Below are 21,473 nucleotides of genomic sequence, written 5' to 3' on the forward strand. Positions count from 1 at the left end.
TGTAGACCAGTTTAAATAACAGCGCTGTAGGGGCGACAAACTCTGTGGACAGCGCGCGCTGTTAAAGTTTAAATTGTAAAGAAAACACAGATGATTCGAAAATGACTTGGCATGCAGTCAAACATTAATTTGCGGGCATAATTAACTCCGCTTAAGATTGCTGGCAGCCAAGGAGCCGTGAAGAGCGGAGACGGCCGCCGGTAATATTCAGTGATTAACAACTGTAAAATCTAAAATCGGTATAAATATTCATGTGTGTTGATTTAAAGGATTTTGGTGAAATCCGGACCCGAATCGGAGCGGAGGTGGAGGTCCGAAACTAACGTGCAACATCCAATAAAAGCAAGTGCAGCGCGGGTTATTAGAGCATAAAGCACCGGGGGCTCAGTCTCAATCTGAATCCGAATCTCGACTAAAGTCTCGGTCGCCAGCCAAGCAGAGCGGCCGAGACGCGTCTTTCGGGTGGCCAGCTGCAGTTTCGGATGCAGTTTCGGCTGCAGCTGCAATTAAATATGCAATGCACTTAAGTTATGCACATTTCCTTTGCCCAGGCACCGTTACGATTTCGGATTTTAAATCCCGCGCGAAAGTTAACAGGGCTGTTGGATAACAGTAACAGAGGCCGCTCTCTGTTAGCCAACAGCTTGTGCCAGTGTTGAAATATTGGCGGTTTTTCCGCTAAAACGGTTTAGGTTCTCATTTTAATTATCATGTCAAATAAAAGAAGATTACCAAACTCATTTCCATTATTTCATTATTAGTTTTATTTTTTCTTTATTACACACTTTTCTTTATGATAATTTTTCTCAAAAAAACATTTGTACTTTTCATATTAAAAGCTGCATTAGCTAAAAACCAGCCAGTGCGGCCAGAGACAATCTGGCGGAAAACCGCCGCGACCGCAACAGCGGCATCTCTGGCGGGCGATACAAATAGCGCGGCCTCGCTCGCAACGGGTTTCATTCCCACTCGAGTGCAATTCGTGAGCGGTCGTTCTCTCCTCTCTCTCTCTCGCAGCAAGGCAAAGCTACTGTGCGCGCATGCGTCTCGTCTCAGAAAAACCTGCAATCAGAAATCTCGAATCGTGAAAATCCTTTTCTGCCATACCAAAAAAAGAGCCGGACAAAGCAAAGCGTTCGATTGCCTTCTGCTGACTTCGAGCAGGGTAAAACATAAAGGGAAAATACAAATTAATTAAGCCGCCCCGAACCGTGATTTGTTTACGTTTTTTTCTTCAACTTTTTTTTGCATTGTGAGTGTGAACCGAAGCAGTTATCCCTAGATATATTCGAAATTCGAATTGGCGAAGTGAAGGGTGTGACGGCAGACGCACACACACAGGCACACGCACACGAACGCACTGAGAAAACACCGGCTAAAAGGCAGACGAAAAGGAGACGAGACGAGAGAGTGCTAAATAGAAAACGCAAAAACAGGATAATAACCAACTAACTAATACTATAAAACAAGCGACTAAGTGACATCTCGATCTCGCCGAGAAACAACAACAACAGCGGCAGCGGTAGCAACAACATCAGCAGCGGCAGCGGCAGCAACAACAGCGAAGGCAGAAAGTAAGTGGAATTCCTTGCCCAAAGATGGCTCTCCCTGGCTCTCTCATCCAGGCTAGGGATGACCCAAAGTCGTGTCACGCAGGAATATATATTCTTGGCTCTCAACAAATGTCAAAAAAAAAACAGGAAATTTAAAAAATGTTGAAAGTGAAAAAAGCAAAAAAGTTTGTTCTTTTAAAAGAATCCTTTCCAACTGCTCGAAAAACGAAACGAATAATTTCAAACTTTTTTTAAAATAAAAAGTTTACCAAAATGCGAACTCGAATTGTTAGGGATAACATTTTATTTATAAAAAATTAGGTTGGTAACATTTTTTTTTGTAATTCCTAATTTTGGTTAATTAGAATTTTTCCTAATTGGAAAAAGAGAGTAGCCTTTCGTGTCACGCAACCCTCTCTACTTCCAGACGTCTTGTGCAAATTAGACAGAGCCGGCTGCTGCTCCATTTCCAGGTGTAAAGCCAATGGCCACGGTTTTTACTCCGGGCCTCTTGCAAGTCATAAAATCTATGGCAGTTGTCAGTTCGCTTCGCTGCCCGTTTTCTGAGTTTTCTGTTTTTTCCTCCGTCTTTCCGAAACCGAAACTCCCCTCCCCGCCCCGTCCGCCTCTTTTGCTTTAGCATTTTTCACTTTAGCATTTCATTTTGAGCTCTCCTTCGGCTGCTCCACCTTGTGGCATTGTTTTTCAGTTCAGCTCAGCCGGGCCGCTGATTTTTCCAACCGGCTTTCGGCTGGCTAATTGCCTTGACATTGGCATTCCTCCTCCTCCCTGTCCTCCTCCTCCTCTCATTTCTTCGGCTCTGCACTCGTCTCGTTTCTGTTTCTTTAGCTTTTTCTGTTTCAATCATTCAAGTTCAACTATAAACAGACATAAACACGCAGTCAAGGTGCCACCGCCCCCTTTTCGTGGCCCCGCCCCCTTTCTACATAACTGTTATTTCTCTTTGCCTTGCCTTGTTTACGTTTTCTCCTGCTCCTTTCTTTTTGTTCCTTTGTTTCCAAGCTCAAAAACGCATCCAATCCAAATCCATCCGTGTTGGTGTTGGTGTTTTGGTGTGTATGTATCCGTGTCTGCTCTTCCGCTCCTGTCCGTCCGCAAGTTCCGTTTGTCCTGTTGTCCGTATGCACTGCGAAAAAAGACGGGCCCTAAAGGATCGAAAAATTACATATTTAAATGAAAAGGGAAAATCTGTGGTAATTTTTGCAATGACCAAGTTTTGATTCTATTTTAAAATAACAAAATAATCTTTTCTAAAAATTTGGTTATAAAATAAATTGCCAAACCCATTAAACTCTAAATAAATCCGAAAAGCATTCCGAAATTCCAAAACCACCACTGCCACAGAGAAGGGTATTATTTTTGTCCAGAAATTGCATTCAATTGGAAAATTGCAATTTGGCTTTGACAAACATTTTTTGGACCCGTGGTGGGCGACGAACGACGGACGACGACACGTCATGGATATTTCTTTTGTTTTCGCAGTGCGTTTCTGCCTCATTTTGCACAATCACCCCCTGGAACCCCTAGAACCCCTGGCACCGCGGCACTCCCCCCTTTTGTATCCTGCCCTACCCCAGTAAAATGGCAAATCAATAATTTTCAATGAGGATTTTGCATTTTAGCCGGCTTTTCGCTTGGGTTCTCGGGATCAATTAGTATGCCAGGAGCGAAATTCCCCTGAAAACGGATGGTGATGGTGGGAAGGTAGACTGGCAGCACATAAAACCCCACCCACTGAGTCACATTTTGTTTGTGTGACTTGGCTTGGGCTAATGGCAACGTCTCCCATATCTTATGTATATATGTATTGGTACCTTTGTATAATATATAGTCTCCCCGCTCCTTTTTCGGCTGCTTATGTGGAATGGCAATCGAATGCTTCCGCTGCTCGCCGGAAATCAGGTACACCGACAATGACAACCCCCCATCTCCACCCTCACACCACCTTCATTCATCCCACCCATCGAGCTGCTTCTTCACTTTTTCGCTTCTTGAAGTTTTCGCCCGCAGAAGCCATTGTCGCAACAGTCTGCCGAAGACCAAGTACATGAAAAACAGCTGTAGTTTCTGATAAGAAATTGTAGTTCCAAAAAAATATCTGAACGATAAATTAAAATGGATATTAAAAAAAGAAGTTACTCAAAAAGTGTGCTCAATACAACCAAATTTAAAATTTTTTTTAAAATAATTTTATTAAATATTGAAAATATTTGAAAGCTATAAAGTCTACCTTTCTACTTTATTTAATATTCAGTTGACATTTTTCTATGAAAGAAATTAGGTGAATTGGATTTTAAAATAAAAACATGTATTATTGAAACCTATTTTTTCAGAATTTTTTTTTTAAATACCTCCTACAATTGTGCCCGCCACTGTATGTATGCGCTTATTTATGGAAGTGTGCCTATGTACTTGTTTCTGTATTTCGGCTGCATATGCTCGCATTACACCCCCGTCTTGTGTCGCCTCCCCACCCCCATTTCCACCGCCAACCCCAACCCCAACCCCTTCCCCTTTGTATCTGTCATCAATTGCAGCTGTCGCCCGTCCTTGAACGCACTTTACGCACTCATTGTCAAGGGGGGTGGAAGGGCTGGAAGGGATGTTGAGGGGGTGGGGGCGGGATGGGTGTGTCTAGGGTTGAACGGAATGCCAGCCACTGGATAAGCTATTTATATCCCCTGCAGAAAGATTCCCCAAGGGGCACTTCTTGCATTTAACTCACATTTCTTTGTTCGATTTTGCATTTATTTCTTCGATGAGCCATATTTCTGGATTTTAATAATCTTTATATTTGACTCAGCATTTCCATATGTAACTCGAATTTCTTTGTGTGACTTGAACTTTATATCAGCCCGTCTATTTAAATTTATACCGCCTGCAAGTACATTTCCCTTTCATTATCGCCTCTCTCTTACTTACTTCCCATTTAGTTGGCACTTCTTTGTGCGTTTTCTGGCAATAATCGTAATCCCTGCGGGGTACAAAAGGGTTTCAGTTCCGTCTGATATCGGCTCTTTGTTAGTTTCTTGGGCAACGCAGCAGCAACTCCCCCAAGTTTTCTAGGTTTTATTGTCGGTACTCCCGTATATCTGTTGCTGCTGCTGAGTCATGTCCCCTTGCATTGCTATTCTTGTTCTTTACTCCTTTTATTTTTCGGTTTTTTTTCTTCTTGACTGGTTTCGCTTTCAACGGCACGCCCTTACTGCCCGTACCTCCCCGAATACCCAAGTTTCCAACTTCCCAACCTCCCGACTTCCCGACTACTTGTGATTCAGACGGCCTCTTGTGTTTTGCCTTTCCTGCCAACTTAAAAAACTCACTTAAGGCCCATATATCAATGGCCCGCGTTGACTCCCCGACTTGTGGGCATTATCAATGCAAATGGGCATGGTATTCTGAAATCTTGGACGGGGGCTACGAAGGCGCCCGCCTGTCGTCTTCGCGTCTTCGCTGCACTTCCATCCGTATTCAGTATTCCGTATTCCTCTCCCTGCCTGCGATTGCAGTACAAATAATTGATATGCTCTCGGGTCTTTGCCGTCAGCCTTTTTCCGATTTTTCAGCCGTTGATATTTTACGGGTTCATCGGCCTTTTGGCATCGCAGGCCCAAACATATCAGCGCTGCCGTTCGATAAAGCGAAATGCATAAATATAATGCGGTATTATCAACAAACTTGACTTCTGCGCCCCAAGAAGAACTCTTTGATTAGCCGGATTAATTAGAGTAAAATTCTTAAATTTATATTTTTAAATTTTAAAATAGTAAACAAATAAAACTACCTTTATTATTTCCCAAATTTATATTTTTAAATTGTAAAAAATAAAACTACTTCCATTAGTCAGAGTTTTAATAGTCAAAAATATTTTTAAAATAATTTGATTTCTTTATGTGGCACTTTAAAGTTTTTAAATGAAAATTTGGGTTCTCAACCTCATAAAACTAAATAGTTATGTTTTGAAAGGCCCAACTATGTTTGCGTCTTTGAGCGATTTATGTTAATTTTTTCACCCACGGGTGGTAAATGGTAAATGGCGTTGGGGTTTTACCCAGAGGTGTCGCCGCAAATTCATTTTGTGCAATCTATTTCTTTTTGCATTTACCTGTGGGGCGGGAAACTAAGAGGGCGCCAGACTTGGGGGCGTGGCAACACTGGCGCATGCCACACAAGTGCAAGTTGCAGTGGCTGATAAACTTGTTGAGCTGAAAAAAAAAACCGCAACCAGATGCCAAAGATGCTTTTGGGTGAAGTGCAGCAGTGACTGGAGGCCATTGCAACTCCGAATCCGAATGCGAGTGTGAATGCGAATCCGAGTCCCAATGCAACTGGTCCAGCTGGTTGTCAAGTGAGACATAAATGCCACGGCGTTGGCCCCAGACTTCATCTTCAACTTCATCTTCAGGTTCAGTTTGAGGTTAGCCAAAACGAAAAGATTTGTAAGGCAGTTGAACTAACAAAATTGAACACCATTTTCTAAGACTTTTCGGTACTTCTGCCGTTTTGATCTTAGCATAATCTTTAAATCATAAAGTATTTAGCTCTCTGTAAAATATGGAATAATATTGGTACAGATATCACAGAAATTATAAACTTCTTGGCTGCTTTTTTTTTATTTTCTCTAAAACATGCAGATCCCAAGCTCTGCGAATAATTCATGGCAATAATAATAAATAATAAATTAGAATTGAATGGCCTCCGCCAAGCCAGCCCCTTTAATTCGATTAAATCCATGGCCCGGAATTCTTTGTGAAAGATGGAAAAATATTGATCATTTATCCAGGGTAAAATGCATTTTTTCATGCCTGCCAGAGGCATCTGCTCTATGCAATTTGCTCGACTCCGTGATATTTATGCGCATTGTTATTATGTATTGAAAATGCGAACAAATTATTAATGTGCAAAGGGGGTGGGGCAGGGGGCTTAAATGTGGTAGACGGTGGCTCGAACGCTTCGAAGATTTTCCAAGCGACTTTCCCGCGCTCTCTGCTGTCGGCGTTCATATATAATTGGCGCATAAATCATTTTACCTGCTTCGCCGAGAGCACAGCGGTAATTTCAGTGTTGCCACAACAACGAACGAAGCGGCAAACGAAACGAAGAAGACCGTTAACTGTTTTGCCTCAGATACATTTGTATCTCATGCCACAGATGTTTTCATATACACAGATGCGTTCAATAAACCAAACCTCGACTTAATTGCAGACCCATACCATCCCCCGTCTATTTGATCCCTCTCCATTTCCCATCCCCCCATCATTCGCTCTAATCTCCCAAAGAAAGAGAGAGAGAGGAAAAAGCAAAACCAAAACCCGAACCCAAACCCAAAACCCAAAACCGTTTTGTCTTGTTTCGTTCAGTTTGGTCTGGCTTTTTGGTGGCTTTCATTGATTTCTCTATTTGAAATCACTCCATTTCATTATTGATTTTGATTTTTTGATTGCCGTCCATCCGATCGATCGTCTCGTTTCAACTGTAAATTGCAGTGGATTGTATCTGTTTAGATGGAATACACAGAGAGAAATATTTTCTTAAGTTTTTTTATAATTTGATCTGAAATATTTCAGTAAAAGTTCAAATAGATCATATCCGAATATCATATATGATGGGTAAACTGTAAGATAGATCCTTATATAATTTTACCATAAATTTATGATTATATCTCCCCTTTTTCTTGCTGTGCACATCGTTAAATCCGAGCTCGGTTTGTTATTTTTAGGTAGCGCCGTTGGGGATGCCGTTTGCCACTATCATCATCTGGGGCCCCGAATTTGCATAACAATGGCCCCAAACTTTAAGTTCTAACGGTTTTTGGCAAACCGCCGAAAACCGAAATACAACAAATTGTTAATCTTTTGTCTGGTCGTCCGTCGTTGGGGACTTTTACTTTTAAAGCCGTCGATCTTTTGCCTCGTAATAATTGATTGCTGCACTTGTTTTGGCGCTTTCTAAAATGCAAACTCTGCAAAAAAATATAAAAAAACCAAAAGATAGTGTAAAGTGAGGCAAAGTAAAGAAGAAGAGAAAAGAAAAGCTTTGCGGTGGGTAATTATAAAACAATTGGAAAGGTGACCTGTTGAGTTGATTTTAGTTGAGTGCGAGTGGTTGCCGTGACAAACGATCGCCGGTTATAGACCAGATCTGCTATTGAATTCGTTGTTAATTGAATTGTGGTCGCTGTGGCTCTTGTAAGGCTTCATTATGGATATGTAACAATTTGCTGGCGGGCACAGCAGCGGGCAAACAAATGTGTGCCATCACGACATGTCCGCAATTATCGTAACTGATCATGGCCATATAATGGTTTCTATCGCTCCATCGATTCTATTCGATTCGATTCCCATCTCATCTCTCGCCTGCAAAAATGCTGTTTCTTCTGTTTGGCGAAATTTCATCTGCAAGCGAGAGCAGCATGTAAATTCTCCAATTCGCCAAAAAAAAAAATAAAAAATAAAAACACGAAGAAAGCTGTTTTCTTTTGTTTTCATCGACTGCGCTGGGGAAAAACAATAAACCACCGCAAAATGTTTTATAAATAACAGGCCCAAGGCAACTCATCAAGCTCAAGAGTGTGTGCGCGGTGTAAACGCTTTTGCATCTCACTATTCACTATTCACTTTTCGAGTATCTCCACTTGGGCCGCTGCCATCCATGTCCATGCTACCCTGAAGCAGTGGGGGTATTGTAATATTTTCAGGGACCTCAAAGATTTGAAATAAAGTAACTTGTAGTTGGAAGTTGGTAGCTTACTGGTTTTCAGATGTTTTCTTTATGATTAAACTATTGAGGCTAGTTACATATTTAAGAAAGATTCAAGTGATTCATAAAAACTCTATACTCGCATTATCGAAATAATTTTAATATATTAAAATTTGAAAAAAATCTGAGGTTTTACGGAATAAAATTTTTAAATTTATACAAACTTTAAGTAATTATTCAAAGATTCACGTAATACTCATAGATCTGATCATGCTACTTAATTTTCATCGTAGTTTTCAAGGGGTTCTGAAGGAACTAACGGTTTCTAGAACAACAACTTCAAAATACCTTAGTATATTCAAATTTCCGATTAGTTTGCCCCAGTTATCTAAAGGGTATTCGGGTTTTTGGAACCCCCATTTCTTGCTGGCTCCTTGAGTCTGTTGCGTCGCATTCTTGACAGCCATAAAAGTCGCAACACGAACACGATCACAATGCAATGCTGCAACGCTTGAGAGCGCGTGCGCGCGTGCGTCAGAGGCGAGTGGGAAAGGGAGGGCACTACTCGCTGCTTGCTGCCTGCCACTTGATAGCTAGAAAGAAGAAAGTGCAACAGAGACAGGTGGAGTGAGTTAAGTTTAGAGAAGAGAAGGGGAGACTCGTTAACTGTAGCAGTCTTCTAGTTCTTTGGCCAGAAGAAGAGAGTCTTTAGAACCCGGGGCTTCAAGGCCCCCTGTTAATGTCTTGTTAGGCGTAGATGATCTGTGCTTGTGTTCGTATTTTTAGAACACCGATGCTGCTCCATTTGCTGCTGCATTACAGTAAAATATACCGTATGCTGCAGCATATTTCTCCCACCACCCCTCCTCCCCTCCCCCCTTGTCCGCCTCATTTAAGGCTGTTTATAAAATGTTATAAAAGAGCCCCCAGCAAGAGAAAGAAAGAAAGAAAATCCACAATCGCACAATCGATGTCTGGGTCTTTTGTCGCTGATTTATTATTGCGCTTATGAGAAAAATTGCCGAAACCATGTCAGCTCTTTAATTCGGCGAAAAAAAAATATAAAGCATGGAAATTGGCCAACCACAGTGGAAGCTCGTTGATGAAAAGGCCATTAGCTTTTTTACGCAACACCCATTAGTGATGGCTGCAAGTTTAACTATATTGTGCAAATAGAGCGCTGATAAAGAAAGAGTCAAGCTTATTACTTTTTAAGACCATTCGATGACAAGGGCAAATCTAATTTATATAACACTTTAAATAGATATTGTATAATATTATTTCATTGCACCATGATCTATCCTAATAACTGAGAAAATAAATCTATTTAAATATCATAACTGATCAGAATCATAACTATCGATCAATCATTTTTAAATGTTTTCCAGTTTTAGATGTTACATTTCAAAGTTAGTTTAAAGAGTTAAGAAATTCTTTACTTGTTTTATTTAAAATTATATATTAAACTAATATGGAAATTCATTTGAGGATTTAGTCTAGAAACTGTGGCTTGTCCTTGTTTTTTCAAGTCCTGTATTTCGAGGGTTCACTGTGCTTGCATGTGAAAGAAGGAGAAGAAGAAGATCCAGCGACAATGATGAAGATGAAGTGGCAACAGCTGAACGGCCAAACAGCTGCACTGGAAAAGCAACCTGGCTGCGAAAATGAAGCTCGGCTTTTAGATCTCGCATTTTAGATCTGTTCGCATTGTTTGAATGCGACTGCGTTTATCAGCTAGCCAGCTTTACCGTTATCATTAACCAGCCAAAGCCAAAGCACAGAAGCAGAGGCAGAAGCAGAGGCAGCGACGCCGGCAGAGCACGCATGAGAGCGAAACACACGCAAAATAAAAGCAGGTTGGGCGTTCCAAAAGGGGGAGATGGAAGAAGAGAAGAAAGGGGAGTAGGAGCAAGAGCAAGGAGAAAGAAGAAGAGGAGGTGGAGAGCCGGGCAGAGCAACACGTCAATTGGTGAAAGGTGCGCTGGATGCGATAAAGCTTCCATCATATTTTACATTTTCGTAATTTGCTAAAAGCACACAGAAAACACACATACACACAAAAAAGAGCACACAAACACAACATAGTGTGCGTGTGCAATTTCATTTAATTAGATTGCGTTTTAATAATGCCACACACACACAAAGAAATACTCATCAAGGGAAAGATAAAAGATACAGATACATCAGCTAAAATTCGCACACAATCGCACATGGGAACATACAACATTCAATCGCCGATATTGATAGTGTAATTTAATTGATTTGCCAGCAGAGCAGAGCAGCAAGAAGAAAAAGTCACAGCAACAACAGAATAATAATGAGCAGACAAGAAGATGCGTCGCCTATAAAGATCGAGCTACGAAATACCCTGGGAAAACCCCATTTTCTTTGGATTTAATACTAAATTCTCCTACGATTATTGGGAAATTTTGCAAATTTATATATAATGGTTAAACATATTAGTATACAGAAATTTGTTACATTAGCTCTAGTTATTTAAAAGAAATGTTCTTTTGAAACCTTGCCGACCTTTAAAGGCCTTAGGATATTCCCTTAAACAACACAACAAAAAAAAAGATTCAATAATATCTCTAATATAGATTTCTGATATTATAGTGGCTCATTTCTTAAATGATTCCCTTAAACAGACTCTAAAAAATACTTTCCCTGCCTTAAAGCCAAGTTAATAGCCCCTTTTCAAGGGCAGGGTAGTAAAAGCAGACAAAGAGCGAATCAGGGCCACTTGGCAACAGCTTCTGGGCCTTTTGGCATCGAGATGGACACGAACATGGATGTGGATGTTTGGCTAGATAATGTGGCATGGATGTGGATGTGGAGGCAGTGTGGCTGCATTTGTTCCGCTTGGCGATGCCCGGCACTCCATTTGCAGTAATTGGCGCTGCTTGTGCCTCCAAGGCCCCCGATAATGATGATAATGGTAATGATGATGATGGGGACGCTGTTGCAGCTGATGATGTTGCAGCTGATGATGCTGCCGCTGCTGCAACGGTGCCTGCCGCCTAACTGTTGTGTTTTGCGCCGGCCAACATTGCTTTGTCTAATTGCTTGAGGACGTCTCTCTGTGTATCTTCGCCGGAGATCCGCAGTCTGACCTCCGTATAAAACTGACAAAATCGAGGAAAACCCCCCACCACCAACACACTCGACTCGTTTGCATAATTAATTATGATTTGCACTGCTCAAGTGTGTGGAAATCGTCTTGTAAATGGCAATAATTAATTTTCCAGCGAAATTGTCCAAACATTTTCGCCTATCGAATTGCATTTAACCTGAAAATAAATGTCGAAAGACGTTAAGAGGAGGGAGTTGGCCAAAAAACAAGCGGCGAAAGGTGAGAGGTGTAGTTGTGCAGTTGAAGAGCTTTAAGCTGACGCGGCTCATATAGCGATCGTTGACTCCGAAAACCCCGCAGATATGAAGAAATATAAATAAGATATGAGGAAATATTAACATAATATTAAAAGATCTATAAATCATTATAAATCATATTAAAATATGGTATTTATTTATTAGTTTTCTTTTTATTACCATATAATTACTAGCTAATATACTAGATATAAATCCATTCCATCTCAAGAAAACTAATATCCATTTGACATTACTTCACTTTTGTTAATTACTTATTTTAATAACATTTTGTATCTGATTAAAGATGATCTTATATTTTACTGTGCAAACTTCGTTTAATTTTCGGCCATTCGTTTTTATTTGGATTTTCGTTTTCATTTTCGTTTGCATTTTATTTGATGATAATCTGCCATCTGCGATTTGCTTTTTAGCCAACGCCCAGGCCATCGTCCTCGGGAAAATGTATTTTTTTCTCTGCCCAGGAGCCAACGCCTAGAAATGAAAAATGAAATAAAAAACAGGGAAATGTAGGAGTCGCTGTCACGCTTTTGTCTTCAACTCCTTTAACGCCCCTTTGCGTTTGCCTTTTTGAGAAATTAGAATGCAAAATCTGCCCCCCCTCTGCCGCTCACACACACACACACCTTTTGTGCCATCAACTGTTTCTTTTGCCTTTTCCGTTTCTGTTTCTGTTCCCCTGCTTATTTATTATGATTATTGTGCCCCCGTGACTGTTTTTCTCTCCTCCCTTTTTTTTTAGTGTCTCTGCTTTACCATACTTTTTTTTTATATATTTTATTCTTTTTTCTCTTTATAGTTTTTTCATGATGTTCTTAATTTATGTTTAGCGTTACTGGCTGCGGCTTTTTATTGTCGGCTGGTCGGAGTTGTTGACTCATCCGGGGCCCGGCGATTCATAAGCTCTGATTAGCAGGCACGCGTCACGCTAATGAGTTGTTCTTGTTCTTGATTCCGATTCCGATTCTGTTTACGTTTATGATTCTGCTTATTTATCTTTTGCAACTGCTAATGGCCTTAATGTTGCAGCTGGTTCGAAACACTTGGTTATCAGTGGAGAGGCTAACGGTTGCAGGAACGGTTTTTAGATCAGTTGTTTGAATGATTCAATTGGAAAGTAAAAACACGACTATCGACTATTAACGTAAGACAAAAGGAATGCAAGGGACTGCTTGCACTGCTTGCATTCCATAATGGAGTATTACTATAAATGTTCTCATAACTTCTTAATGAATGGTTCGATTAAAAAAATTCTTTTACATTTCGATAGGTTTTGAGAAACACAACAAGATGGCATTTACACTTTTACAAAATAAGTAAGGATAAAATAAATCCTTTTAATCTAATAGTAACGGGGATTGTTTTATTTATTTTAGTCCGAGATTTTAAATCTCTTTAAGGCGGACAAAAGCAGCTGACAACAAGTGACAAAAACAGTAGTTTTTTAATCCAAAACCTCCGTGTTACTCCACTCTATCTTTCAGCTGGTGTGTTTTGTTCATTAAAAGCTGATTAATTCCAACCGGTAATTGATTGCCGGGGATTAGTCGCTCTGCTCCAGATTTATTAATTGGATCTGCGGGAATTCCCAGTAGGTGTTGATACCCGTTTTCGAGTGCCAACCACCAAACACCTGCTACGAATTGAATCTAATGCGGTTTTATCGATGGCACGATAGAAGTGTCATCGAAGCTTTGACAGCTGACTGCTGCCTGTTGAGTTTGAATTTATTGGAGCCGACTTGGATGTGGAGAATACAAATAAAATAAGAAAAAAATACAAAGAGTGGAGAACAAAAATGGGAGGCACAGAAAGGAGTTGGAGCTGTGGATCAGCGACATGTGTCGCCATGTAATGCAAATGTTATCTGCATTTCCTGTTGGGATGAATGGCAAAGCCAGGCCGTCGAATCGAGATCCCTGTCCCGAGAGCTCCTCTTCCCCACTGGAAACCCCCTCCCTCCCGAGAACCGACTGCTATTCAACATGCATGCAGCACACATGGCAGACAGTGAAGACACTAAAGACACCGAGACAGTGGAGACCCTGTTTGACAGCCAGTGGTAGTCGAGAGTCGAGTAGACGACCCATAAATCTTGCACGCAGCCCCCTTTTCCCTCCCCCCCTTTCGTCCCTCGACAAAGTGTTCATCAATCAAGCGGATAGTTTTACATAATTAAACGCATAATCAATGTTTTCACCCAGTGGCGTCACGGGAGGGGATCGAATTGCAAAATTATTATGAATAAAAAGGCAAGGAGGGGAAATTGATAGATCATTTTTACTCCAGAGCTTATGTCATTAAATTAAATATTAAATATTGTTTAATGATATCTCAAGCATTTCCTTTTCATGTATTCTGAATTATTATGAACCATTATTATGATTAGTCATTAAAATGAAAGATTGCTTTTTATGGAATTTCGAATTGAGAATAATATAATATATTCTCATAATATCTCCAATATATTCATTTTATTTCTGTGTTGAAAAACAAAAGGATAATCTTGAATGACGAATTATTATGAACAATTGTTCTGATGAAAACAACAAATAAAGTTATCAATTCATCTTAATCTTAAATGTCACGTCTGGTTGTATAAAATCTTAAAACCTTTTCGATTATTGTATATGACTCAGTTATGTTGATATTGTTGATACTTTTTGCCTACGCCACTGTAAGTATATTCACCCGCCTCTCCCGCTCTTTCATTGCAGACATAGTAAAGTTTGTTCTTCCTCTGAAAAGAAGCCGGAATCCGGAGACAGCCCCAAGATTGCTCCCATCAGCACCATGAACGGCCAGGGCTGCGAGCTGGGCCACAGCAACGGGGACATCATCTCACAGAACCAACAGAAGGGATGGTGGACCATCGGCCTGATCAACGGCCAGCACAAGTACATGACCGCGGAGACCTTTGGGTTCAAGCTCAACGCCAATGGCGCCAGTCTGAAGAAGAAGCAGCTGTGGACGCTGGAACCCTCGAACACCGGTGAAAGTGAGTGAAAAATAATAAACTTTGGGGTCACCACATAACAAAATAGGATATGAATAGGTCAGGTCTGGGTCACCTTTAAAAAAGTTCTTGTTTTGTGGGAATTTTTAATTCAAAATAAGGAAAAATTCGCCTTGATTTTTACTGATCTTTTTCAATCACAGTAAAAGTGAGTAGAAAACTATGTTTCGGGGTCACCATAGAATAAAATAGGATATGAATAGGTCAGTTCAGGGTCGCCTTTAAAAAAGCTCTAGTTGTTTTGGGATTTTTTAATTCAAAATAAGGAGAAATTCGCCTTGATTTTTACTAGACTCTATATTTTCAATCACAGCTGTGGCTTTCCACACGCTATTGGCCATTCGGTTTCTGGCTAATCGATGGCACACCTTAACATTTAAATGGCAAACAATATCCATGTGCCCGTTATCTGCAGTTGGCGATAAGCATGTTAATCCCCTGGCTGCAAGTGATTTTTGTTTCATTTTTTGTTTTTGCTCAGCTGGGGAGTGGTGGTGGCATTACTTCGAACCAGTTACCCCGACGACTCTGGGGCTTAAGTGGCAGAGTCGAAACCATTTGCCAACCGTAATCACTATCATCGCGGCCAGTTAGTGGGGTCTTTTTCTTTTCTTTCTTTATTTACAACATAAATCATTTGGGGCCCGTCTGGCAGAGGCCGATATAATTCCAGTTGCACTAATTTGACGTGCTGGAGAGTAGAAAACAAAGCGCCTCACGAATTTGGCATCATTTATCAAGCGTCGGCTGCATTGGAATTGGAATTGGATTTGGAGTTGGCTTTGGAGTCGGACTTGCACTTGTCCGTTGTCCGTGTCCGCTGTCCGTTGTGTCCGTGGCCAGCAATTACAATTAAAGCTGGCCAGCAACTGGTTTTTTATTCGCCGCCACTCTGGTCGTTGCCACTGGCAATTAATAAACATTTTCTATAATACCAAAGCCATAAGTCAGCCGGTATTCGCAGTGGCCATTAAAATAGCTCATCCAAATTGAAAATTTCTTGCTTGCGTTGGCTCCTGGCGCAGAGTTCCCAAATGGCTTAATAGATGATAGCATTCAAAATGTTTGGAAAGCGAGCCGAATCGAAATCGATAGCTGTTGTATATTTCTAGTCGCATTTATTATTATGAAAATTCGATTTAAATTCGCCCTATTCCTTCCAGGTATTATCTACTTACGATCTCATCTGAACAAGTACCTTTCGGTCGATCAGTTTGGCAACGTGCTGTGCGAGAGCGAGGAGCGGGACGCGGGCAGCCGCTTCCAGATCAGCATCAGCGAGGACGGCAGCGGCCGCTGGGCGCTGAAGAACGAGTCGCGCGGCTATTTCCTCGGCGGCACTCCGGACAAACTGGTCTGCACGGCCAAGACGCCCGGCGCCAGTGAGTTCTGGACGGTACATTTGGCTGCCCGGCCGCAGGTGAATCTGCGCTCCATCGGACGCAAGCGGTTCGCCCATCTCTCCGAGTCGCAGGACGAGATCCATGTGGACGCCAACATTCCGTGGGGCGAGGATACGCTCTTTACGCTCGAGTTTCGTGCCGAGGAGGGCGGTCGATATGCCCTGCACACGTGCAACAACAAGTGAGTAGTTCAATCGGAATTAAAAAAGTACTATCGATCTAACCTATTTCCTCAATTTCCCTTTAGATATCTGAACGCCAATGGCAAACTGCAGGTGGTTTGCAACGAGGATTGCCTGTTCAGCGCCGAATATCATGGCGGTCATCTGGCGCTGCGCGATCGCAGCGGTCAATACTTGTCGCCCATTGGCTCCAAGGCGGTACTCAAGTCGCGCTCGTCGTCGGTGACGCGGGACGAGCTCTTCTCGCTGGAGGACTCGCTGCCCCAGGCCTCGTTCATCGCGGGCCTCAATTTGCGATATGTGAGCGTGAAGCAGGGCGTCGATGTGACGGCCAACCAGGATGAGGTGGGCGAGAACGAGACGTTCCAGCTGGAGTACGACTGGTCGGCGCACCGCTGGGCCCTGCGCACCACCCAGGATCGCTACTGGTGCCTCTCGGCCGGCGGCGGCATCCAGGCCACCGGCAATCGCCGCTGCGCCGACGCCCTCTTCGAGCTCATTTGGCACGGCGACGGATCACTGTCGTTCCGGGCCAACAACGGCAAGTTCTTGGCCACCAAGCGCTCGGGCCATCTGTTCGCCACCTCGGAGTCCATCGAGGAGATAGCCAAGTTCTACTTTTACTTGATCAATAGGTTGGTAGCTTATATATTCTTACGGTTTCTGTACTCATTTGGATTCTATCCTTTAATTCACAGACCAATTCTCGTGCTGAAGTGCGAGCAGGGATTCGTGGGCTATCGCACGCCCGGCAACCTGAAGCTGGAGTGCAACAAGGCCACCTACGAGACCATCCTGGTGGAGCGCGCCCAAAAGGGGCTGGTTCACCTGAAGGCGCACAGCGGCAAGTACTGGCGCATCGAGGGCGAGAGCATCTCGGTGGACGCCGATGCGCCCAGCGATGGATTCTTCCTGGAGCTTCGCGAGCCGACCAGGATCTGCATAAGGTTCGAGGAAATCGGAATAATTGAATTGGAAACTTCTGTGCTTCTATTTTGAATTATTATTTGTTACTAATGCTGGTTTTATATATACTTTTTACAGATCGCAGCAGGGCAAGTATCTGGGCGCTACGAAGAACGGGGCGTTCAAGCTGCTGGACGATGGCACCGATTCGGCCACCCAGTGGGAGTTCTAGGGCGGGACCACGCCCACTCCCGAACGGGCTGCTGCACGCGTCATCAGTATCACAATCACACACACACTTCCCATCCAGGCGGGGATTCCCTAATTATCGATCCGCGCAACTGAAGCGCCGAGAGAAGTCGTCGCACAATGAATTTGAGATCCTAAACAGCAATTGCAACATTGAAACGAGAAAAGAAGGAGAAAAGGAGAGATGCGAGTGAATGGAGAAAATGAAAACTTAAACAACAACAAACAAAAACTTATATATTTATATATAAAGATCTACGTATACATAGAAAGAGAGATTTTTTTTAAACAACCTATTTAGCTTTTTATACGTTTTATATGAGATGAGAATATCTACGAAACAAGAACAAGAAACAAATTTTTTAGCGTAGACTACGAAACGAAACTTCTGTCGCGAGTCCTTCCGTTTTATCAAATATATATCAGCAACTAGGCCAGCAAAAATGAAGAAAGACATAATGGTTATACAAGCACATCATATATACACCTAAATATACATATTTGATTCGTAAAGCTTAGCGGAATAAAAAACCGGAAAAAAAGATAAGGGAAATAAGAGCAAGAAAACATAAATAAATGAAAAAAGAAAAAAAATAAAAATAAATCAACACATATTCCTATAAATTTATTTATATATTTATATACATATTGATATAAACGATAACACACGGACACACACATACACATACACACGACCCCACACACGCACACGTACCCACATGTACCCACACACCCACAAACCCACAAACCCAAGCAAGCAATTTTAATACGCAAAACAAAATTTAGCCACTAAGCAAACCTTAAAAATTAATCTGTAATAAAAACAAAGTCAAAAATTAAACATCAAATCTCTCCGTACGGCGATTTTGCAATGGAATCATCTCCACTATATCTAACATATGCATATATTGAATTAGTTTTTTGTTATTTATTTGCGTCGATTTCTTAATTAATTAGTAATCTTTTTTTTTTTAATTTGTGCACTTCAAATCGAAACAAAAAACTCAAACCAATTTAGTTGCTAAATCTTAAAATGGAAATTTTGTATGATACATATGAAATATATACATATATACAAGACTCTTGATTATTATTATGGGTTTGGGGTTGTTAGCCTTAAAATTGAGTTCTGGGGGTATTACGCGATGAAAGTTGGTTAAAGTGTTTTAGAAACAAACTCTCAATTCATGGCTTTTCTTCGTCAGGTTTAACGGTACAGTTTGCGGAAAGTTTTAAATTTGAAATCTAAATACATACATCTGGCATCACTGTTTCCAAGCGTGGGCAACTCTACGCCCAAAGCAACTCTGCATGAACCGCTATTCTATATGGCGCCAAGTATTTAAATTAAAATTTCAATATATTTGTTTTATAAACTTATTACGAGAATTGCGCCGATAATCATTACCATTGTTTTTTGTAATACCATTAAAACAGTACTGCTACTGAAACTATATTTTATTTAAGTAGTATGTTATATTACAAGTGGATATTTATACCAATTCAGACATTACATTACATTAATTAATTCCCAATAGTAAATATTAAAGAGCAATCAATTTGGCCAACCGGAATAAAGGAAAGCCGCGTAATGCAATAAGTCTGAGGGTCGCCAGCTTCTGATTGACTGGCTGACAAATGGTTGGCCCCTCTTCGGAACTTTGCAACGCCCACGTTGCCACGGGCCACGGGGCCACCTGCAACGTGTGCGGAAATTGGTGCCAACTGTCATAACAAGATGGAGCACACACACACACCCATATACCTGTACTTATATGTATGCAATCGGTGGCAGTGGGGGCGTGGCGGTAGGCGGTGGGCGGGCACTTTGTTGGCGTCCAACTGCCTCCGTCAGGCAATAATAATTCGCCAGTCATTGACAATGTCGGTGCCATAATGGCTCTCCACTCCCACTATTCTGCATTGGGGGCCAAGCCATTATCCCACCTCCTCCCCCTCCCCCTCCTCCTCCTCCGACTGCCCTTTGGTGCACTGCGTCGCTGCGACGTTGACAAAAACGAAATGACAGAGGGCGCGCATCCGACACCTACAATTGTCAGCGTCGTCTAAATGAATGAATTAAGTCAGCCATGTGACATAACTGCAATGGCCAGGACCAGGACCCAGACCCGAACCCGAACCCAGATCCTCCCTGAGAAGGCAGGGCGAAGCAGGAGCCTCTGCCACGACAGCAAAAGTAGGCACCACCATTGCCACCGAAAGCCAACCCTGCACATTTGCCACATTGTTTCGTAGCTGTCATTCTTCTGGCCGCCGCACTGTGGTTCTAGCATTCCTCATATTGTGTTTATTTTTATTTAAAAAATTACCAAAAAAGAAAGTGTTTACATATCTTAAAATTATTTCAGAATTTCGGTTTTGTCTTAAGATTTTTTTGTCACACCGTTTTGAAGATTAATCTATTTTCCCGTTTAAAATGTACCTCCTTCTATAGTAAAAAAGGATTATTTGGCAAGGTCTTTTTGAAGATTTTTGTCCATTTCAAACTAAATAATATAAGCTATGTTCATTGATTATATTGATTATTTTAAAGCAACCGCGAATTCTTCAGGAATCATATTTAAGAGATCTAATCTTTAGTACTTGAATAAAATCAAATTAACTCTTTGATTTACTGTCTAAATTGGTTCCGTTGTTTATTTAACAGCAACCGCGAATTCTTCAGGAATCATATTTAAGAGATCTAATCTTTAGTACTTGAATAAAATCAAATTATCTCTTTGATTTACTGTCTAAATTGGTTCCATTGTTTATTTAACAGCATCCGCGAGTTCTTCAGGAATGATATTTGAGAGATAGCTAAATCTTTAGTACTTGAATAAAATCCAATTAACTCTTTGATTTACTGTCGCCTTCAGACCACTGTGCTGTTGTGATTACGTACTGCACTTGGTGCACAATGGACAGCTACGATGACAATGACGCCGGCCAAGTTATATGGCACACACGTAGAGGAACTCCAGCACACGCCCACGCTGGCACCTCGACCTCCGCCTGCGCCTTTCCCTGCCCCTTAGCCTTCTCCTTCTCCACCCACAAGTCCACCCAATTGAGCCCAAACACCCCGTAACCCCATCGAAACCCACCCGGCAAAACGACTTGGCGCAGGACAATGGCGGAATGCAAATGGCACACGGACGTGGGATAGATGAACACGGCGCGAAAATTTATATGCAACTTTGGCCATCGGACTTGTGCAATCAGGCGCAGCAGCCGGGGATCTGAGGCATTCGAGGGATCCGAGGAGCAGGGACCCACCGGATCCGGGGCAGCACGTAGCCAACTGGCCCGGCAATTTGTGGCAGTGCAGACGGTGGCTGGTGGCTCTCCTCGGCCGGCCGCCAATTAAGCAACAAAAGGGCCGCGACTCCGGCTACGGGTCGCCATTAAAACGGAGCGACGTTGCGAAATGTTTGTGACGAAACGAAAAGAAACGAAACAGAACGAAATGAAACGTACTGCCCCCCGGACTCAATCTCAATCCCGGTCTGCAACTTTCTCCGTCGCATTTTTTGCCCTCTTACTTGCTGCACATTTCGCAACAAAGTTGCCAGCAGCAAAGTAGCAACAGCAGTGGTACACGGAGGGAAAATTCCAAACCACATTTAAGGATAAATTTTCTTAAATTTATTTCGAGCACATCAATCTGACAAGCCGCATATCAAAATGGATACCAAATAATATCAAATTGATCAGCGTTTCATATCAAGTTTTTTTTATAATCATGGTTCTATTTAAAAAACATTTATCTTTTTATATTTTTAATCCAAATATTTTAGGATAATATTATTTAAGAAACCCCAAAACTTTTCTCCTTGTTGAAGGCGGAAAAACGGTTTGCCAAAGTCACCAACTTTATGGCTCCATTGCTCCAACTCGGGGCTTTCAATTTCCTTTTTGCATTTTTATTGTTTAGCGAAATGTGTAAGGACAACTGAAAGCGGCTGCAACGGACCAGGCCAGTTCCAGGTCCTGGGCCCAACAAGTGGATGGCGTGGATGTGGATGACCTGACCCCGCCAAACGTCGCTCGTTAG

At 41.9% G+C, this 21,473-nt stretch overlaps 1 protein-coding gene across 2 annotated transcripts; it reads left to right on the forward strand.

The window, feature by feature from the left end:
• Positions 1-951: 951 nt before the first annotated feature.
• sn (fascin domain-containing protein singed) lies at positions 952-18,496 on the forward strand. Of its 2 annotated transcripts, none has more exons than XM_017142134.3 (6): positions 952-1,574; positions 14,378-14,658; positions 15,840-16,260; positions 16,327-16,896; positions 16,960-17,208; positions 17,306-18,496. In XM_017142134.3, exons 2-6 carry the CDS (start codon positions 14,454-14,456, stop codon positions 17,397-17,399), a joined length of 1,539 nt encoding a protein of 512 aa, XP_016997623.1. In that variant the 5' UTR covers positions 952-1,574; positions 14,378-14,453; the 3' UTR covers positions 17,400-18,496. The 2 variants fall into 2 exon arrangements, with proteins under 2 accessions (XP_016997623.1, XP_070074803.1); XM_070218702.1 differs by lacking the exon at positions 952-1,574 and adding an exon at positions 14,194-14,337 and having other exon boundaries at positions 14,409-14,658.
• Positions 18,497-21,473: the final 2,977 nt, after the last annotated feature.

Source organism: Drosophila takahashii, chromosome X (genome assembly GCF_030179915.1).
Source record: "Drosophila takahashii strain IR98-3 E-12201 chromosome X, DtakHiC1v2, whole genome shotgun sequence".
In the NCBI taxonomy this organism is placed as follows: Eukaryota; Metazoa; Arthropoda; class Insecta; order Diptera; family Drosophilidae; genus Drosophila; species Drosophila takahashii.

What these genes read in the sequence shown, in the direction of transcription:
- sn (XM_070218702.1), top strand. Translation starts at nt 14,302, where the DNA reads ATGTTGATATTGTTGATACTTTTTGCCTACGCCACT. An exon ending in TACTTTTTGCCTACGCCACT is followed by an intron (nt 14,338 to 14,408) that starts GTAAGTATATTC and finishes TCCTCTGAAAAG; the next exon opens with AAGCCGGAATCCGGAGACAG. An exon ending in ACCCTCGAACACCGGTGAAA is followed by an intron (nt 14,659 to 15,839) that starts GTGAGTGAAAAA and finishes TATTCCTTCCAG; the next exon opens with GTATTATCTACTTACGATCT.